The 22,231-nt window shown below is 39.8% G+C and overlaps 1 protein-coding gene across 4 annotated transcripts in view; it reads left to right on the top strand.

The window, feature by feature from the left end:
- The first annotated feature begins 10,679 nt into the window (after positions 1-10,679).
- Positions 10,680-22,231, top strand: part of LOC127436053 (calcium-dependent secretion activator 2-like) — a 225,334-nt gene continuing 213,782 nt past the window's right edge. For all 4 annotated transcript variants that reach the window (XM_051689966.1, XM_051689965.1, XM_051689964.1 and 1 more), the window contains exon 1: positions 10,680-11,212. In XM_051689966.1, the coding sequence (XP_051545926.1) occupies positions 10,907-11,212 (306 nt within the window). In that variant the 5' untranslated portion in view covers positions 10,680-10,906. The remainder of the gene's footprint in view (positions 11,213-22,231) is intronic.

Raw genomic sequence — 22,231 nt, 5'->3', positions numbered from 1 at the left:
CCACATACAGTATTAAATAAACAGGGTACTTTCTCGGGATTTATTAGAATTTTAATGCATTTTGTTAACAGCCATTTTTACTGCAAATTTTAGAAAACACAACTGCAAAAATAAAAAAAAATAAAAAAAATAAAAATAAAATAAAATAAAAAGTAACAAGTAACTTACTCGGACAAGTGAATGACCAATTTATGGCCGTCGAATTATTGAGAATTATTGAACACCGCATAGTGGTAATTGCGTTGCGGCCGTTACACCTCAGGTTAGCAAACATTTTCAATAATACGACGTTCATGACAATAATTCCGCTTATACCACGGTTACTACAGCTCAAGACATTTTTTTTTCCTCGTGTTTTTATTTTTATTAAAAAGTTTTTTTTTTGTTTGTTTGTTTGTTTTTTTTGTTGTTTTTTTCGAAATGCCTCCTTGCGCCACGTATTCAGCATCTTGCTAACGGTAGTGTCCACTGGCGCGGAGAAATCCGCTCAACGCCGCTCACCACACCAGAAAGCTGCTGCTTTGAGACGTTCTACAACGAGTGTGTATCATCTATGATTGTTTTCACTTCACAAGCAATAATATAATCTCAAATGTGCGTGATTACAGTCGGAAAGATGCCAGCTTTAATCCCGAATGCCCAAAGTATAAAAACAATGTTAATTTATTACACTTAAATTGCTTACTCAGCCACAGTAGCTATTATCACATTTCTTGCCTGCTATGCTTGATCATGTTTATGTTTCTCTGTTTGTGTTGGCATACTTCCCCCAATCCCTCTTCAGAGCAGAGCGTGTACCTCTGATACTTGAGGAGGTGAGGTCTAAGGAGAAATTTGGGCACAGTCTGAAGAAACTGCAAAGAGCCTGTCACAGATCTGTGTAAGGGGTGAGTGGATTTCTATATTATAACACATTCACTAGCCAACTAAAAGCACAATAATGTTTTTACAGGACATATACTTTAAAATCATCATTTTTATTTGTTTAGCGCTTTTTAGTGATAGCAGGGATACACTTCATATCTGAAGAGTAACAGAGTATCTTTGTGTGGCTGCAAAATTTAAGTACAGATGAGAAAAATCGTGTTTGTGCATTTGTCTAATGAACAAATATTTTTCTCTGCACTTTTTATTTGGCTCCAAAAGGAGTTTGCTGTCATTGATGAGGATGCATCTTCTGTTAAGCGAAATGCAAATGTCTTGCATGTACTGTTTGGCAAGATGCTACCAGACACCTTTGTATTAAAAACAATGTTTTACATGGTGGAGAAGGGAGATAGAAGATGAAATGACCGTTGTGGATAAATACTCTCCAGTGTAAGTAATATCGCAAAGAATTTTATGTCTGTTCCCAGCTTAAAATGCATATTTGATTTCAGTGTAGCACCTGGAACAGTTGGTTAGAACTACATTGTAAAGATACAGGGGGGAAATCAGAGGGACATTATTTTATTTTTATATTGCTAAAAAGTTAAATAGTTTACTCAAATAGGAAAATTCTGCCATTATTTACTCACCCTCACAGTCACTATCCACTTACATTTTTTCCAATAAACACTATGAAGACTTCAATCCTGCATTTTTTGTTCCACAGAAGAAAAAGTTAAACGGGCTTAGAGCGACATAAGGGTGAGTTCGGACATCATTTTAATTTTTGTGTGAACTACAGTATTCCTTTAAGACTGGTATGACCCTTTTAATAAAGTTAATGTGAATGATTAACTTTCCCTTGTTATCTACTATTTGCAGTTATGTGATGAAATTGACCAAATCCATTTATCAGCTGTCAGATGAGGCCAGTGCATCATGGAGGGCTTCACCAGTATTGTGCCAGAGGTGCATGAGCCTTCTCCAAGAAAAATCCTGCTAGCCAAAATCTACATTGAAGTAAAAAGAGCAAATACATGCAGAAGATCTACCAGGTAATTACTGTGGTATTACAGCTGCTTTATATGAGTAGTGACTTAGTCAGAATGATGTAATACTATAAGTTCTGTCAGCAAATTTGTAAAGCTTGGAAAGTTGCAAACTGTCACCCTGTGATACTGTGATTTACAGTGCATAATGCAGTTCTGACAGACATTGCATGGTTTTAATACTGTTCTGACATTATGTTTTTCTCTTCCAGTGTGACGCTGATCCACCATATCCAACCATGTACTTGGTAGATATTGACTGGAAAAAGGCTTTCACAAGGAGGGTTCAAGTCCTGATCATAGTGGATTATGTTTTGGGAAATAACAATTGAAGAGGGGGTAAATGCAGCCTTCAGTGCATACTTTCTTTTTTAAATATTTTTCTCACCATGTATGTAACATAAGTAGTCCATGTGACTTGTGCATCATGTTTCAAGTCATCTGAAGGCATACTATAGGTTTTGGTGAGAAACAACCTGAAATTTTTGTGAGAATCTTTATGTCTGTTGCGTGTTAATAAATGCATGAGAAGCTCATTCACAGTGGCTCATGTGTTCATTTAGTTATTTTTTATAAGCTTTAAATTGAGGCACTGTCCACTGCCATTGTATTGAAAGGACAGGCTGTGAAATTCATTAAAACCTTTCCTTTTATGTTCAGTACAAGAAAGAAAATCCTACTGGCTTGAAACTTCATAAGGGTAAATGAGAGAAGTAAATTATGACAGAATTTTCATATTTGGGTAAGTATTAAAGAGTATTTAAAAAGTTAGTTAAAATGAAATGTGTAGTAATATTTTTTAAGCAAAATTGCTGAATAATTGTACAACCCCAATTCCGAAAAAGTTGGGACAGTATGAAAAATGCTAATAAAAACAAAAAGGAGTGATTTGTAAATTATATTCACCCTTTGCTATATTGAAAGCACTACAACTAAACATGATGTTTTACCTTGTGAATGTAAAAAAATTTTTTTTTTATGTACAGTAATTTCAAATCAGATGATTGCAATACGCTCCAAAAAAGTTGAGACGGGGGCAATTTAAGACTAATAACAATTTGATGAGTTAAAATATGGCAGTGTGAAACGGGAGATGTTAAACAGGTGAGGCAATCGTGTCATAGTATATAAGAAGCCTCCAAAAACAGCTTAGTCCTTCAAGAGCAAGGATCGTTCAAGACTTGTCAACAGATGCTTCTGCAAGTAATCCAGCACTTTGAGAACAATGTTCCCCAAAGATAAATTAGAAGGATTTTGGGCATTACACCCTCTACAGTGCACAAAATAGATAAAAGACTCAAGGAATCAAATTTTGGTACATAAAGGGCAAGACAAAAACCACTTTTGAATGTGAGTGATCTCTGATCCCTCAGACATCACTGTATTAAAAAACATCATTCATCTGAAATGGATATCATGAACATGGGCTTGGGATAACTTTAGTAAACATTTGTTAGTCAACACCATTCGCCACAGCATCAACATATGCAAGTTAAGACTTTACTATGCAAAGCAGAAGCCCTACATCAACACTAACCAGAAGCGCTGCCGACGTCTCTGTGCTCGGTCTCATCTTAGATGAGTAGAACAGTGGAACTGTGAACTTTTTGGTCTGAAGTCTATATTTCAAATTGTTTTTGAAAAACACAGCCATCATTTTCTCTGGGCAAATGAGGAAAAAGACCATCCAAGCTGTTATCAGCGTCAGGTCCAAAAGCCAGTGTCTGTATGGCCCAGGGGTGTGTCAGTGCCCATGGCATGGGTAACTCGCACATCTGTGAGGGCACCATTAATGCAGACAGATATGTAAACATTTTGGAGCAGCATATACTGCCATCCAGCACCATCTTTTCCTGGGACGTCCTGGCATTTTCAGCAGGACAACTTAAAAAACACATACTGACCGAATAAGCAGAGAGTGCGGGTGCTAGACTGGCCTGCCTGCAGTCTTGACCATCTCCAATTAGGAATGTGTGGCGCATTATTAAGCGCATTAGATGGCAACGAAGACCCCGTGCAGTTGTGCAGCTGAAGACATGCATAATGGATGAATGGGGGAAAATTCCACCTTTTAAACTTAACAAACTTGTGTCTTCAGTGCCTAAATGCTTAATAAGTGTTATTAGAAGAAATGGTGATGTTTCACAGTGGTAAACACTTGACTGTCCCAACTTTTGTGGAGCATGTTGCAATCATCTGAATTGAAATTACTGTACATTAAAAAAAAACAATGAAATTCACAAGGTAAAACATCATATAATGTTTAGCTGTAGTGCTTTTAATATAGCAAAGGGTGAATATAATTTACAAATCACTCCTTTTTGTTTTTATTAGCATTTTTCATACTATCACAACTCGGAATTGGGGTTGTATATGTATCCTGCTATATTTGATGACAAATTGTGATTCTGAAATGTTTAAAGTGTCAATCCTGTGACAATGTGAACAAAAATGTGAGAAATGTCAAATTATTAAATGTGTCATGTTACTGTTATGAATCACGCCTCTGTAGTTCCTCCCGCTCACCACCAGAGGGCTCCATCACCCAGGTATTGACTTTAACTCTCTGGACTCCATTTCCCATAATCCCCATACCTGGTACTGATTACCTGCTCACCTGTTTCTCATTAATTCAGCTATTTAAGACTCACTCTCACTCTCTCTCATTGCAAAGTCTTGTTTTGCCCTGGCTGTCATTTCTGTTATCTAAGTTTACTGCCTTACCTGTGTATGATCCTGGACTGTTTACCCTGTTTTGACCCATTGCTGAATGCCTACTGTTACTGCTTTGTTTACCTGGATATAACCTGTGATTGTCTGCCGCCTGCCCTGACCTCTTGCCTGTTTATTGACTACCTCTTTGGATTGCCTTGGATATTACTATTGCTGGTGATTGACCCCTGCCTGTCTGTATTACTGCATTTATTGTTATTAAAGCTGCACATGGATCTCACTCCATTGACTCATCATTACAGAAAACTTTGCCACAAACCGATCCAGCGACTTTTCTCAACTAACCACCGAGGTCTCAACTCCTTCATCGAACCCAGCGGCACACCCGGCCTCATATAGAACAATTCACTGCACCATGGATCTAGCAGCATTCTTTGTTCAACTAAGCCACGCAGACTTATCAATAAGGGAGTACTCCCATTTCTTTTCCACCATTGCCGCCCACACTGGTTTTGATGATGCCGCTCTGAAATCCATATACCGGATCGGACTCACAGCACGCCAGTGGAGGGAATTGACAGAGGTTAGTACTCGACACACTCGCCACAGAGGATCCTCCTCTCACAGTCCCGGTTCCAGCTTCCGAGTCAGCCACATCTGAGTCTGCTCCAGGCCATGTCACAACCACGCCTCAGCCTGCTCCATACCATGTCACAGCCACACCTCAGCCTGCTCCATGCCATGTCACAGTCAAACCTCAGCCTGCTCCATGCCATGTCACAGTCACACCTCAGCCTGCTCCATGCCATGTCACAGTCACACCTCAGCCTGCTCCATGCCATGTCAGTCACACCTCAGCCTGCTCCATGCCATGTCACAGCCACGTCTCAGCCTGCTCCATACCATGTCAGAGCCAAACCTCAGCCTGCTCCATGCCATGTTACAGTCAAATCTGAGTTGGCTCCATGCCATGCCACAGTCCGGCCTTCCGCGACTCATTGCTTGAAGGCCTTCATGGCCCTTGTCTCCAAGTTGAATTATCCGCCATTGATATTGGTGCATAGGGCCACAAAGACCCTTTCCCACAAATTGTCAGTGCCCTTGCCTGCCACGGCCAATGAGCTAATGCCCACACCTGCCACGGCCAACGAGCCGACGTCCACACCTTCCATGGCCAACAAGGCGACTACCATGCCTGCCACGGCCAACGAGCCGACCCCACGCCTGCCACGGTAAATGAGCTGGAAGCCATGTCCATCCCAGAGCCAGCGTTGCCAGCCTCATCCATCCCAGAGCCAGCGTTGCCAGCCTCTTACGCCCCAGAGCCTCCGTTTCCAGCCTCTTGCTCCCCAGAGCCTGCGTTGCTTGCTTCGGCCGTCCGGAGGAGGAGGAGAGGAAAGGCTTCAGTTTCCATGTCTCTACTAGTGGTCACGACCACAATGGTCGTTTCCATGTCTCTGCCAGTGGTCACGACCACAGAGGTCATTTCCAAGTCTCTGCTCATGTCCACAACCACAGAAGTTGTTCCCGAGACTATGCCCATGTTCACGACCACAGAGGTCGTCTCTGAGTCTCTGCCTATTCCCACGACCACAGAGGTCGTACCCGAGTCTCTTTCCACGATCAGCCCATGACCACAGATGTCGTTCTCGAGTCTCAGTCCATGCCCACGACCACAGATGTCGTTCCCGAGTCTCAGTCCATGCCCACGACCACAGAGGTCGTTCCCGAGTCTCAGTCCATGCCCATGACCACAGAGGTCGTTCCCGAGTCTCAGTCCATGGCCACGACCACAGAGGTCGTTCCTGAGTCTCAGTCCATGGCCACGACCACAGAGGTCGTTCCTGAGTCTCAGTCCATGCCCTTGACCACAGAGGTCATTCCCGAGTCTCAGTCCATGGCCACGACCACAGAGGTCATTCCTGAGTCTCAGTCCATGGCCACGACCACAGAGGTCATTCCCTAGTCTCAGTCCATGCCCACGACCACAGAGGTCGTTCCCGAGTCTCAGTCCATGCCCACGACCACAGAGGTCGCTCCCGAGACTCTGCTCATGTTCTCGACCACTGAGGTCATTTCCCAGTCATCCTGGACTCTTAGCCTTGAGCCTGCCATGGCTCTGCCTTTCTATGGCTTCGCCTCTCGAGCCTGCCATGGCTCCGCCTTCTACGGCTTCTCCCCTCGAGCCTCCCATGGCTCAGCCTGCCACAGCTCCACCCCTCGAGCCTGCAACGGCTCCACCTTCCATGGCTACGCTCCTCGAGCTTCTCACAACTCCGCCTTCCATAGCTTCGTCCCTCGAGTCTCCTATGGCTCTGCCTTCCATGGCTCCAGTCTCTAGTCTGTGGTCACCACCCAGCTCTCCTGACCCTGTTTCAGCTTGGTGGCCATCAACCAGGCCTCCTGATACAGTCCCTATCCTGAGGTGGCCTCCTGGGTCTTCTGGCCAACCACCTGATCTGCTCTGGTGCTCTGGGTCTCCTGGTCATCCACCTGATCTGCTCTGGTCTTCTGGGTCTCCTGGCTGTCCGCCTGATCTGCTCTGGATCTCCTGGCCATCTGCCTGATCTGCTCCGGTCCCCTTGGTCTGATGGCCGTCCGCCTGATCCGCTCTGGTCTTCTGGGTCTCCTGGTCATCCACCTGATCTGCTCTGGTCCTCTGGGTTTCCTGGCCGTCCGCCTGATCTGCTCTGGTCTCCTGGGACTCCTGGCCATCCACCTGACCTGCTCTGGTATCCCTTGTCTCCTAGCCGTCCGCCTGATCCGCTCTGGTCTTCTGGGTCTCCTGGTCGTCCACCTGATCTGCTCTGGTCCTCTGGGTTCCCTGGTCATCTGCCTGATCTGCCCTGGTTTCCTCAGTCCCCTGGTCATCTACCTGATCTGCCCTGGTTTCTGTGGACCCCGGCGTCGCTTGCCTCCTCACTTCAGGAGCCAGTGCGAAGTTTTGTTTTGCCCTGGCTGACATTTCTGAGCGTTATCTAAGTTTACTGCCTTCACTGTGTATGATCCTGGAATGTTTACCCTGTTTTGACCCGTTGCTGCCTGCCTACTGTAACTGCTTTGTTTACCTGGATATAACCTGTGATGGTCTGCCGCCTGCCCTGACCTCTTCCCTGTTTATTGACTACCTCTGTGGATTGCCTTGGATATTACTATTGCTGGTGATTGACCCCTGCCTGTCTGTATTACTATGTTTATTGTTATTAAAGCTGCACATGGATCTCAATTCCATTGACTCATCATTACAGTTACTTAATAAATGTGATTAAACATCATATTGGCAGTTTTTAATATGCTGTGTTGAGTACAAATTTGCCCTTCATAAGGAACAAAGGGCGTGTCACTGGGCAGTACACTTAAAAGGCCAAATTTGCAACTTTCCAAAGGTACATTAAAGTACCATAAAACTGAGGTCCAAGTTAGTCACCAAGGGTACATATTTGCCTCTTAAAAGTTACAAACTGTAAGGGTACTAATATGTACCCGTGTTAAAGGTGTACCTTTGAGGGTACTGCCCCAGTGACAAGCCACTGTAAAAATTCTGACAGTGTACCTTCAAGGTACAAGGACTGAACCTACTGACATACACAGCACATAGCATACATACAAGTTTTTGAATAGCCTAACTGTTCAGGTGAAACAATGTCAAACATTAATGAGCTCACTGTTAATAAGATTGCTCATGACTGAAGTAGCACTAATTTAGTCTGTACAACAGATGTTTATACAACAAAAAATTAGATTGAACAGACATATTTTGAGAATGTGTTTCACCAAACCAAACTGTGTAACATGATGATGTTAGTCTATACTGGTTTAATAATTATAGTATACATTATATTAATGTATGAAATACATTAAAGTTTGGATAAACTGTGGTCTGTATCAATGTGAACTGTGTGCTGAGTGGATCTAACTACTGCAGCCCAGAATTAAATGTTTTGGCAAATCTAATCTGGGTGGCAGCCATATCAAAGAGATTCAAAAAAGACAGATTAGCTTTGACGAAATGGGGTTAGTAAGAAAAATTAACATCTTTTTTTTTTTTTTGAATATCTGCAGTGGAGGCTGACAGGAAATGGCTCTGAAAGCACATTTATCTTATTACCAATAATGGAATAATAAACATTTTCCTCCTTTTTCATTAGTGTTGGTAAATATTCACAATACACTTCAGAAATATACAATGTATAAAAAAAAAATTAAAAAATAAAATATATCACAGTCATTATTGTTAAAGCTATATATACGGTTATGTATATCAAAAGATGCACTAACATACAGTCTAAGTGGGTCTGTGGTAATATTTGTGCTTAAAGTCATGAGAACTAATTTGGTAAACCACACACTTTAGGAAAATTCATGCTTACATCCTGCAGCTATTGCAATCCAAGGTCACTGTACAGTTGTGTCTGAGCCTGTCTGAAGGTCTTATCTCATTACTTAATCCCTTCATATTTATTTCTTGTATAATTACAGTGCAAGGACTATTGAGTTTACAATTAACAATAGCATTTCTCCAAGGCATACTGTTAGTCATCAACATCATTTATAATTGCTCCCTGGATGCACAGTTGAGCAAAGTGTATATGAAAAGTCGTCGAAACGTTGCTGCTCTGATTGTTTGCCTATTTTCACATAACTGAAATATACATAATTATTATAGTGTTTCCATGGCCACTGGATGATAAATTACCCAGTTCTTGCATATATGACTTTTACACCTGACAACAGCTGGTCCAGCAAATGGCTCTGTACAGCATGACTTTATCTACTCTTTTGATGACTGCTGTCATGTTTGTGAAAGTTAACGTTTAAAGAGATGCGTGCCGCATGTCCTGAAATCTGTAAAAAAAAAAGAAAAAAAAAAAGAAAAAGATGCTTACTATCTGGTGGACACCATGGTTAAAGGGATAGTTCAATCAAAATTTTTAATTATCTCATCATTTACTCATCTTCATGCCATCTCAGATGTGAATGACTTTCTTCCTACTGCAGATTTTTAAAAGAAAATCTCAGCTCTGTAGGTCCTTACAATGCAAGTGAATGGTGGCCAGAACTTTGAAGCTCCAAAAAACATATAAAGGCAGCATAAAGGTAATCCATATGACTCCAGTGATTAAAACCATGTCTTCTGAAGCAATATGATAGGTGTGGCTGAGAAACAGATCAATATTTAAGTCCTTTTCTTTTACTATAAATCTCCACTTTTACATTTTATTTATTTTTTAATTTTTTTAGGCGATTTGTATTTTTCACGCATGTCACCACCTATTGGGCAGGGAGGAAAATTGATAGTAAAAAGGATTTAAATATTGATCTGTTTCTCACACACACCTATCATATTTCTTCAACAGACATGGATTAAACCACTGGAGTTTTATGGATTACTTTGACTTTATTTGCATTTTGGATCGTCAAAATGTTGGTACCCATTCACTTGAACTGAATGGACCTACAGAGCTGAAATATTTGACTAAATATATTTGTTTATGTTCTGCAGAAGAAAGAAAGACATAAACATCTGGGATGGCATGAGGGTGAGTAAACGATGAGAGAATTATCATTTTTGGGTGAACTAACCCTTTAAATGTATAATGCTTCGTACTGAGTAGCACCAATTGGTAACCGATAGTGCAACGTTCATACAAAATGTTATAGGCCTATTATATTAGATATATGGCAGGGTTAGTCCTGTTGGTGACCGTTTCTAATGATTTCTAATGATTGTATATTTTTGTTATATAGTAGCATGTATGAGTATGTGTTAAAATAATTTATAGACAGTTAATAAACAGTGTCTATTTAAAAAAAAAATGAAAGACTTGTTTGCATGTCTGTCGATCCTGAAATCAGTCTCTGTCTACGGTTTATTTTGCTCGCTTAAACTCTAATGCTTAATTCCTGGATTTTAATACTAACACTAATTTATAGAGAACATAATTTATCATGAACTTGTGCTATTTTAAAAATAAAAGTTAAATCGGTATCTAGAGACTGCACCTTTAAGGTGGGAACCTCCCACGTGTTGCATGTTGTCCATTCCACAGGTTGCCTACCTGTCTCGCATAACTCTGCACTAACCTCCTCGCGCTCAACTCACGAGAGAAAATAAGAATGAGCCTAAATTCAACCGTCAACGAATCGCTCGCGGTTTGACTCCGCCTTTAAAAGTCTCGACATTGACACATTTGACATTCTCTCAGAGAAAAAAAAAAAAAAAAAAAAGAACTCCGTCGCCGAGGTAGTCAGAAACCTCTCTGGGTTTTCTCGTTTTCCCACAGCTGTGAGGACTTATCGCCGCTTGAGTGTCGACTATGCTGGACCCGTCCTCCAGCGATGATTCTGAGGGTGAACTACCACCTGAGGACGAGCCGCCCGTTAAAACTGGGAAACCCGTTAAAAAGAGTCCCAAACCCGAAAAGACGTCGGATGCCCCGCGAGCCCAAACCAAGGAGCCGGTCCCCTCCTCCGCCGAGGCAGACAAAACGGAGCAGGAAAGGCTTCAGAAAGAGGAGACGGAGAGGAAAATTAAACTACAAATTTACGTGTTTGTGTTGAGGTGTATCGCGTACCCGTTTAACGCCAAACAGCCCACAGATATGGCTCGCCGTCAGCAAAAGGTGAGTGACCGTTTAATCGCCGCTTCGACCTTTTATTTCGCGCTTTAAACAATGCGCGCGTGCCACACTCATCTCATGTGAAACAAACTGCAGCTTCCAAACGCTTTCACGAGATACTGCAAACTTCTGTCATTTCTCCTAATGTTCTTCCAGCGCATCACTTCAGGCGCCAGTGTTTGCCAGGACTAACATTGTCATGTAAAATAGCAGCGAATTTTGAAATGGTTATTTCCAGGTCAGGAAAGTCATAGAATTTAACATGAATTTCTTGGAAAACTGATGGTCATTTCATATATATATATATAAAATATCACACATTGGTCAGCCACAACATTAAAACCACCTGCCTAATATTGTGTAGGTCCCCCTCATGCCTCTAAAACAGCGCCAACCCACATCTCAGAATAGCATTCTGAGATACTGTTATTCTAACCACAGTTGTACAGAGCAGTTATCTGAGTTACCGTAGACTTTTTCAGTTCGAACCAGTCTGGCCATTCTCTGTTGATCTCTCTCTTTCATCAACAAGGTGTTTCCATCCACAGAACTGCCTCTCACTGGATGTTTTTTGTTTTTGGCACCATTCTGAGTAAATTCTAGGGACTGTTTTGTGTGAAAATCCCAGGAGATCAGTGGTTACAGAAATACTCAAACCAGCCCATCTGGCACCAACAATCATCCATGCGATTATCTAATCAGCCAATTGTGCGGCAGCAGTGCATAAAATCAGGCAGATAGGGGTCAGGAGCTTCAGTTAATTTTCACATCAACCATCAGAATGGGGAAAAAAAATGTGATCTCAGTAATTTCGACCGTGGCATGATTGTTGGTGCCAGATGGGCTGGTTTGAGTATTTCTGTAACTGCTGATCTCCTGGGATTTTCACACACAACAATCTCTAGAGTTTACTCAGAATGGTGCCAGAAACATCCAGTGAGCAGCAGTTCTGTGGACGGAAATGCCTTGTTGATGAGAGAGGTCAACAGAGAATGACCAGACGGGTTCAAACTAACAAAGTCTACGGTAACTCAGATAACCTCTCTGTACAATTGTGGTGAGAAGAATGTCATCTCAGAATGCTATTCTGATATGTGGTTTGGTGCTGTTTTGGCGGCACGAGGGGGACCTACACAATATTAGACAAGTGGTTTTAATGTTGTGGCTGATCGGTGTATATATGGGGGTATTCTTTGGTTCTAAATATTAAATTGGCTAGAAATTGCTCTTTGTAAATACAATCTTTGTAAAATTATTTTTAAAATACTTATCCAGTAATAATTAAAAATGGAAAGTTAATGGAAATTCATTGTTCAAAAGGTTTATGAAATCCTGGGTTAGGTTCAGTATTTAAAAAGCTTACTTTTATAGCATTAAAAGGAGATTTTTAAGATTGATCTGTAAATGTCACACTTTTTTTAAACGTCATCATACCTTTTTTGCTGTTCCATCTGTTTTGAATTTGAAGATTAATAGATTATGCATTGATAAAATGGTGCATGCAAAGTTTTTTTTTATTTTTTATTATTATTCATTTATACATGTTCTTGTATATTTACCATAGTTCAGGCTTTGCTGTGAATTCATATTATTACTCTCCTCTTAATGCGTAATCACTTATGGAAACAAGCACAGCTGCTATTTTTACCAGCACACCCACTAGGTCTAACATATGCATATTTTGGACACAACTTATTAAGCCTTTTAAAAGTCTTCTTAGTGCTTAATGTCTGTAATCACACATCTACAAGTGGAAATATTTTCAGTGCAACTGTAATTTTGTTAGACTCTACCGGTGATGATAACCTGTTATCAACTTTGCACCTGTGGGACCTGTAAATTGCATTCCAGTTCCAGGTGTTTAAAACGGTGAAGGTTTTTTTATAATTGTTTAATGACAAGGGCTCTGAGAAAGCTTGAGCAAGTATTCTGAACATTCATTTTGTTATGTGTAGACTACCTGCAAGCAACAGGTGACAAAAGAAGGAAAAGGAAAAAAGACACTTTTCCATAATTTTAACTTGTTATGGTTATTGTTTTGCTAAAAGGCTTTGGTGGGCCACACCAATTGTCACATCCTAGTTTTAAAATAGAGTCTGATGCAATGTTGAAAAGAGTACTATTTTTTTTTTTTATAACTTAAAAGTATGCTACTGAAGAAATAATTCACTTGAGTACAAGTAGAAGTACTGAAAAATATTATGACTCGAGTAAATAAGTAGTTTGCCAAAAAACTACTCAATTACGTTACAAGTACCTTTATGAAAATTATATATAGTACTGTATATACGCTTCTATTTTTAGAACACAAAGACATTTTTGTTCTTGAAAGAAATTGATGCTTCATTCACCATGGATGCATTAAATTGATCAAAAATACTGCCAAAATCATTAATTGCAAAATATTATTACAGTTTGAAATAATTGTTTTAAGTGGTATTTATTAAAAACATTTATTTTCCCATGATGGCAAACATAAACTGTGTCACCTATTCCTTACAAAAGCATTCCAAAGTGCTAATTTGGTACTCAGTAAATTTTATTATTATTAGAACAATTGAAAATGGTTGCTCTACCATGCGGGAGTTGCTTCGCACTTGCAAGTCAAATTTGGTTTTTAAAATAGGTAAAAAACAAAACACATTTCTCCTGAAATTCTGTTTTCTCCTAAAGTCTATTGTTTTAGAGAGATGAAGGCTATTCCGTGCATTACTGTTTTGAAAAAAAGTATCTCTTACTAGGATAGAGAGCGACGTGGACAGCCAGATGCACAACAAAAAGACAAGTAAATCACAGTCTCTAGTTTGAGAAACAGACTCCTAAACTAGCAGCTTCTAAATGCCAAAGACCTGCATTGCTGCAAAAAGATTCTTGGACAAACAGAAAATTTTAATAATACAACATTTATTTAAATAGAAATAGCCATTTGTAACATTATGTCTCTAAATCATCTCTAAACTACATAATATGCATTGTGACTGAAACACATTCCTATTTCAGGTTTATTCTCATTCATGTATGTCCAAGTATTTTGGCTATTAAATTAAAATACTGTACAAAACTAATAATGCAGTATCATAGAGGAGGAAATGTATCCTCTATGATATTGCAGCAATTATCCAGATATGAATGAGATTATTAAGCAAACAGTTATCAACTCCTACATGCCAACTGAATAAAATAAGGCAAAAATAAACATTTCACAGTGTTTAGTGAGAGATATGATTGATTCAAACACTAAAAGTGGTTGTGCTATATATATATATTATTGTATTACAGTTATATTAAAGTCTTAATATTATGGTTATTTAACATTTTGAGATATTAAGTAAACTGTAGTATTTATACACATTATGTTTTGTGATTTCTCATACCTTCTTTATATAACATCCATCCCTTGCGCACTTTTGGCCTCTTGCGGGTGAGGCTTTTCAGACAGATAAACAGCAGCACAGGGCAGGGAAGTACAGTACAGCACCGTGAGCGTGAGTGTTACCCGCTAGGACAGTTTATTTTGAACAAGAGGGGCGAACGGTTATGGAATTTAACACGGAGTACAATACTGAACTTATGCGGACTGATAGAAGCGGAGAGCCCATCTGTGTGCGCGATGGTGCGAGGAACCGGACAGTGGGGAAAAAAATAATGTTCAGTGAAAAGTCAAAAGAAGATCGCAATGTATTTAATTGTAACTATATCAGATACTATTAATAAAACATGGGAACTCGTTACGTGGGCATTTTTTGCCCCCATATTTTGAATTTTGGGGATATTGTAGTCAATTTTGGTGGTATTTTTACCTCGAGTCCCCGTTCATTTCCGACACTTGGCATTGTATTTTTCTAAGGTATTTAAAAAGTTTGTTTTAGGCATATAGTAGCAAGTAAACAAGATATCCCCACATATATGTCAAACTACATTGTGTTCATGTTTGACACGGTTAAAACATTGTCTACCTTAAAAACAAGTGAAGTTTGATCAATGGTTAAACATGTTCAGACGGTTCCCTCGTACCTGAATGAACGGCTCCATTCCAGAATGAAATGAAATATGCAGAAAATCACAGTTTTACAGTTCTTGTATAGTGACAGGGCAGAAAGTCTTTGAGAAGCTAGAGAAGAGAGGACACCGGCGGCAGTTTATGCAAGCTGCTGTGCTCATGACGTTTTGCCCTGTGGGCTTCCGTCGTGCTGCGCACAGAGCGTTAGATTATAAACGGATTTAGCACTCAACTTGCCAATTTCTTCTTCCCAAAAAAATTCCCAAAAAGTTGAATACTTCATTTTTAATCAACTCAAGTAAAAGTACTATTATTTATTTATACTTAAAAGAGTAGAAAAATTTGAAAAATTTACACAAGTGCTGTAACGAGAGTAGTTGTAATTCGTTACTTTCCACCTCTGGTCTGATATCTCTTCTTTTTTACTTTTTAATATAAGGTGTAAGCAATACAGAAATGTCACATTGTCAGTTTAGGATATCTTTAAGCCCTCTCACATTAAACATCTCTAGATTCTAGACAATGAGTCTTTCATTTTTTACTGTTCCATTAGAAAAAGTGTCACAAGCCTTACAAAAATACAGTAAATCTATATGATCCTCCAGGTTACAGGCTTTGTGTATTCTGTTAAGTCCCAAAAATGGTGCAGACAAAAGCTAAATTATGCACATACAGATAAACCTCATGACTAATTGATAAGAAATAATTCTACCCATAGTCTTTGTGAATAAATATTTTCAGGTGGAGATTAGAGTGTAGCCAGAGGCTTGTTATTGATTTTTCTGTCATAGTTCATAGAAATAATTTTGCTGCCTAAATGAGAAGCTAACCTTCCTGGATTTGTAGATCTGATTAGGTGATATTCAAGCATCCCTTGAGGCACCATTTTCCTCCTGGATGTGATGGAGGTAGTGAGGCAAACTCCTTTACTGCACTGCATATGATCAGCCATCATTCACTTTTGATAGGCCACTTCAAATGATAGAAGGGAATCAGTGTTAGTATGCTGCCTGTTAGCCTTTTACAGTCACTTGGGATGCATACACATCTTGTGTCTTTTGAGACGTTCAGAGCATCTGGGTGACTTTGTACAAGGTCTTTTGTGAGTGTGTTTAGTGACGTGCGAAGTGTGTGCGTGCATAAATACATTATTATAGATAATCTTAAAGTGCTTCTTTAATCTCCGCTACACTGTCAAAGAAACGCAGTGCTTTTGTGTTATTTTTAAGACTGCCTGTGTTCTGTCAAAACTACTGTCCTCATTTGATTGAACCTTCTCTTTTGACCGTTTTACAGTTATTCTCTTTATTTACAGTCTTGGAAATAAGTAGCTTTGGGCTCAAGGAAGCCAACAATATCCCCCCCCCCAAAAGCGACCTGGCAGTCAACCCACTTTATGTTATTCAAGTGCATGGCAGAGCTTTAATTTGGAGCACATGCTGGCAAGCTGAAATTCAGTGTGAACAAACGATGGGTTTGAATGTAGGCACTTTGAATTTGTTGTTAAACCTCATTTGGATGAAAGCATGCAAAAATATACCACATACAGTTTAAATTAAGACATTGATTCGGAATTAGCTAACGGATGTGAACTGATACTGAAGCTCTTTTCTTGGATAATGGGTTAAAGGGAGATTGTTACGACCCCTTCTTCACAGCCTTTTCAGCGTATTTTGATCTGGGATTCTGTCCTTTCAGTCTGTGGTGACTGTCCAAAAGTAGTTTTAATCTACTCCAGTGAATTGCATGTAATCAACATCACACTCAAGCATTATTTGAATGTTATGGCTTTATACGTACATTGTTATTTCCACTGGCTAGTTTTTTTTAACCTGAAATATGCAAGGTGGAATACATGTGCCAAGATGTGTTTCACTAATAAATACAACAGACCTCCCGTAGGCATCATGACACATTACCTTCTCATTGCAGAAATACGCAGTCATTAAATTTCCATTTCAAAGGTAATTAAAATTCAAATTTAATGGAGAGGTGAAGGTAATCTGTTGCTAATCAGAATGTGTGTACTCATTCTTAATGGATTACTCACACGACAGGGTGTCAAAGAACCAGGAAGCCCCTAATACACCTGTTCGCTTCCTTGTTAGCACATTTCAGGAATTACCACATTGAAGCAAACATGGAAAATGGAAAAAAGTTTAATGTATGTCTGTTGTGTAAGATTTCCCTCAGACAATAAACTGAATTATTGTTTTTTAAATCTAGTCAGAACTATAATATTATAAGACATTACACATTTTACAACATTGTAACACCACTTTTTCCAAAAATAATAATATTCTTGTGTTTCTGCAATGTTTTGGTATAAGTGTTATATATTTTCTTGCGTGTTTCACAGTTTCAGCTGCTATAGACTGAATGCCATTTCTTTCACCCATTTATCTTGTTTGAACACACCTTGATATTGACGATAAAGGCTCTGTTACAGTTACCTTTGTATGGCGAAATTCCACAGGAGAAGGTGTTGCCGGATGTTCAGCAAGTGGGAAACCTGCTAAAAATAATTGTCAAGCAACCTCCTTTTTATGCTGCTCTTTATAATCTGGCAGAGGGAAGTTATAAAGAAACTCGCCATTGAAATGATGAGATAGCACACAAAAGTTCCAGGTTCTTCGTTAACTGAGTGATGTTTGGGGGTTTTCTTGCCTATCCACCTTCTTCTTGACTTCTCCACGGGCGGCGGCATTACAGCGAGAGACTTCCTATTGGATGCTCTGCACTTCCTTTTAGTTGTTATCAGCTAGACTAACGTTACTCGTGATGGCGAGCAGTGGAGACTCTGGAGGAATCTCTGCTGTTAGAGGGTGTTATAACAACTACAGGTGGCTTAAAAACTACTGGAAAATGAATGTTTCATTGTTGAATGTTACAGTGATAAGCCCCCCAAAAGCTGCCAATGCCTGAAACATTTAGAGTTGAACCAGATGTAATAAGCAGAGGTTGCATTAACCTAATTATTTTTTTTTAAACATTGACGGATAATTCCAAATGCTGTACATCATTTCTTTATGAGGTTTGTATCTCATGTCGAGTAGTGAGTGTTTGAGAGAGCATTTTCTGAGCAGTCTTCGTGAGAAGGCGGCACTTGTTAATGCAGAAATAATGCGAAGATTTTAAATGGAACCTATTATGACTGTACGTCCTCTTTTTCGAATCTTAAAAAGCATCCGCTCGGGATTTCTAGATTCCCTAAATGTCCGGGATTTGGCTGTTTTCATATTGAAGTGCTCAACAAGAAACCTGATGAAATCTAGCGCATCATATATGTGAATTCTCTCTCTCTGCATACTGTATGTCTTTCTCTCTCTCTCTCTCTCTCTCTCTCTCTCTCTCTCAAATTCACACACACACACACATACAGGGCAAGTGCAAAGAGTGCTAGAGGCCAGTGGAGTAACTTTACCGTGCAAATGTGTGTGATTGTGTACTTATCTATTCAGGGATTGCCGTCGAAACTGAATGTCCACACGCAGCCTTTAGTGAGAAAGCGATTTATGTTAAGTAACACAGACTGATTTGATTGAGTGTTTTGGGCCATTGTATTGTTACAAAAGTCATACGGTTTAGGTTTAGCCCTTTGACAGATAGCCTTACTTTTTTCTGCAGTAATGTGGAATTGATGGTTGATTCAGTGATGTCAAGATGGTCAGACCCTACTGCAGAACATAAGCCCCTAAACACAAAGCTCCAACCTCCTGGAGTTACGGCTGGTTCTTGTGGCCAAAGGCAGTGTTTGATTTCCACCTTTTGATTTTGGCCACATGATATCTAGCATTGTGGCCAAACACCACCACTTTTATCTCATCCTTCCAGAGAACATTGTTCTGATCTTCCCAGCTAGAGAAAGAAACAAACTTTTGAGCCCAGTGTTTCGGAACATATTTTCCGGAGGAACAAATGAAATCAATGAAATGTGAAGTGATTGTCCATATTTTTAATTCAAGAGTGTAATATGGGATTAAAAGCTCGCTATGTCACCAGTTCTGTTTCATTTAGCTGGATATTCCAATTAATTTCTTCTAATAATCACTGATAAGGTATATGATCATATTTAATATTTCCTGCATAATCAGCAAAGCTATATAAATTCAGATAGTTTGGTTATTGTATGTGTGACAGCAGTGTGGAAATGCAGTCGACACACCCATCTCTGCAATTTTTACAGACATCGTTTATCCCATGCGATTCGACAGGAAACATTAAATACGTCCACAGTAATAATTACTTTACTGACATATGTAAGGAAAACTAATCCCGTCTGAATAGGGCTTTAGTCAGGCAAAGTTGTATAGCATTCATGTTACGTCTAGCTGTAAAGTGTCTTATATTCAATCATTTATTGGTGCAATCAGGTGGAAATAACTGGAATACCACTAAATAGCAACTGTTTGAAAAAGAAGGGTAGAGGGTGAACAAGAAGGAACATTTTCTGGGATGCTTCTACTTATTTTAGTCCTAAGCAGGGGCGGTAAGCCTGAATGTTTTCGTCACCTTGTTGTGATGTCAAAAGTACCAGTACTTCAGCATCAAGTCGATACTAAAATATAAAAGTAATGATACTGGTCTTCCTACATCTGTAATAACAATGTATCTGTCAACTGGCGGCTGCTTTCTAGCACTCATGCATATATGTGCACCACACATTTAAGAAGAGCAATGACGATTGTGTCTTTCTGTATGAGATTAGAAACTGTGTTGACTTTGATGCAATAAGTACCAAATATGTAGGTTCATTACCCTAAAAACAAAGAGAAACTAGCTAATCTACATGTGATTGAGGAATTTGTACACTTTTAGACACGAGCCAAGACATTTAGGTTTTAGCAAAACTCATTTGAGACACTATGGCATTAACCTGGCAAACTTTGACAAATCAAGCAACACATTTTTTTTTCTCATAAGCACCTAATTTAAAACCCTGCTTCTAAACTTTTAAATTAACTTTAAAATACCTGACGAATCAAAGATATAATACTCTCTGCGTTCCATATGGGATAAACCACCCTTCGAAGGGGCTCCTAAATGGCTGCTTTGAAGGGCTCTTCGAAACCGACGCGTGTGTATAATTTAACTGATGGACACTTATGTCCACATGATCACACGGAAAGTCAGCATGTTGTTTTCAAGAGTCCCGGTACCCTAGGATCGGCCACATTATTCCAACTTACTGACAAGCACCATCTGCTATCAGACATTTTTGCCTCAGCTGCCGCATGTTTAACTTCTGTGGTGAGACCGGAAACATGTTGCATCAGCAGCATGGGAGAGACCTAGGTTCGGATCCTGCGTTGAAGTAATCGCATCCAAACCAGTAACATTTTACATTTTTACTCCACTGATGGTTAGGTTTAAGGTTGGGGTTTGGGGATGCAGTTTATAAAATATGTATTCTTTTCACTTTATTACATTCTGTATAGCTGAAAACAACTCTCTTCACAACGTGCTTTTGGCACCCCTCTGTAGACAGTTCACTTGGAAAATGGAGCTCATACGTGCCCATATGCCCAACATCACTTAATGCTTTGGCCACTGAGAGCAGTGTTTCGAAGCACAGACTGATTTCAGCTAAAGAAAAGTCAACCTACTCTTTAATATTTCACTGTTAGATCAGTCTGGTCATGCAAATAAAACCAGCTGCAACGGCAAACACTGGTTCTATAAACAAAAATATATGACATCACTTTATCTCTGAAGTTTATAAAAGCTTTTAATTAAAAAAAATAAATAAATAAATTAATAAAGTTAAACTTTCTGTTTGAAACTGATTATGGCTGGTATTATTTTACTGTAAATTTGCTTGATCTGTTATTTTAATAAATATTTTAATTAAGTATACACAGTGGCATTTTATTTATTAATTAAACATGTACTATACTTTTGTTTACTGTTTTTTTTTTTTTAGTAAATAAAAAAAATCATTTGAAGCTTTAATTTTTTCATAAAGTCTAAAAGTTATCAAGCATTTATTTTCCATTTGCATTTTGAAAGTGGTTAATAATGAAGCAAAACGATGGGTAAGTATGTCTGATTAAGGACAACTTACACTATATTGCCAAAAGTATTCGCTCATCTGCCTTTAGATGCATATGAACTTAAGTGACATCCCATTCTTAATCCATAGGGTTTAATATGACGTCGGCCCACCCTTTGCAGCTATAACAGCTTCAGCTCTTCTGGGAAGGCTTTCCACAAGGTTTAGGAGTGTGTTTATGGGAATTTTTGACCATTCTTCCAGAAGCGCATTTGTGAGGTCAGACACTGATGTTGGACGAGAAGGCCTGGCTCACAGTCTTCGCTCTAATTCATCCCAAAGGTGCTCTGTCGGGTTGAGGTCAGGACTCTGTGCAGGCCAGTCAAGTTCTTCCACACCAAACTCGCTTATCCATGTCTTTATGGACCTTGCTTTGTGCACTGGTGCGCAGTCATGTTGGAACAGGAAGGGGCCATCCCCAAACTGTTCCCACAAAGTTGGGAGCATGGAATTGTCCAAAATCTCTTGGTATGCTGAAGCATTCAGAGTTCCTTTCACTGGAACTAAGGGGCCAAGCCCAGCTCCTGAAAAACCACCCCACACCATAATCCCCCTCCACCAAACTTCACAGTTGGCACAATGCAGTCAGACAAGTACCATTCTCCTGGCAACTGCCAAACCCAGACTCGTCCATCAGATTGCCAGATGGAGAAGCATGATTCGTCACTCCAGAGAACTCGTCTCCACTGCTCTAGAGTCCAGTGGCGGCGTGCTTTACACCACTGCATCCAACGCTTTGCATTGCACTTGGTGATGTATGGCTTGAATGCAGCTGCTCGGCCATGGAAACCCATTCCATGAAGCTCTCTATGCACTGTTCTTGAGCTAATCTGAAGGCCACATGAACTTTGGAGGTCTGTAGCGATTGACTCTGCAGAAAGTTGGCGACCTCTGCGCACTATGCGCCTCAGCATCCGCTGACCCCGCTCTGTCATTTTACGTGGCCTACCACTTCGTGGCTGAGTTGCTG

The sequence above is a fragment of the Myxocyprinus asiaticus genome, chromosome 46 (assembly GCF_019703515.2).
Source record: "Myxocyprinus asiaticus isolate MX2 ecotype Aquarium Trade chromosome 46, UBuf_Myxa_2, whole genome shotgun sequence".
Lineage (NCBI taxonomy): Eukaryota > Metazoa > Chordata > Actinopteri > Cypriniformes > Catostomidae > Myxocyprinus > Myxocyprinus asiaticus.
Note: the sequence above shows the minus strand (reverse complement) of the source record. Positions and strands in the feature narration are given on the sequence as shown.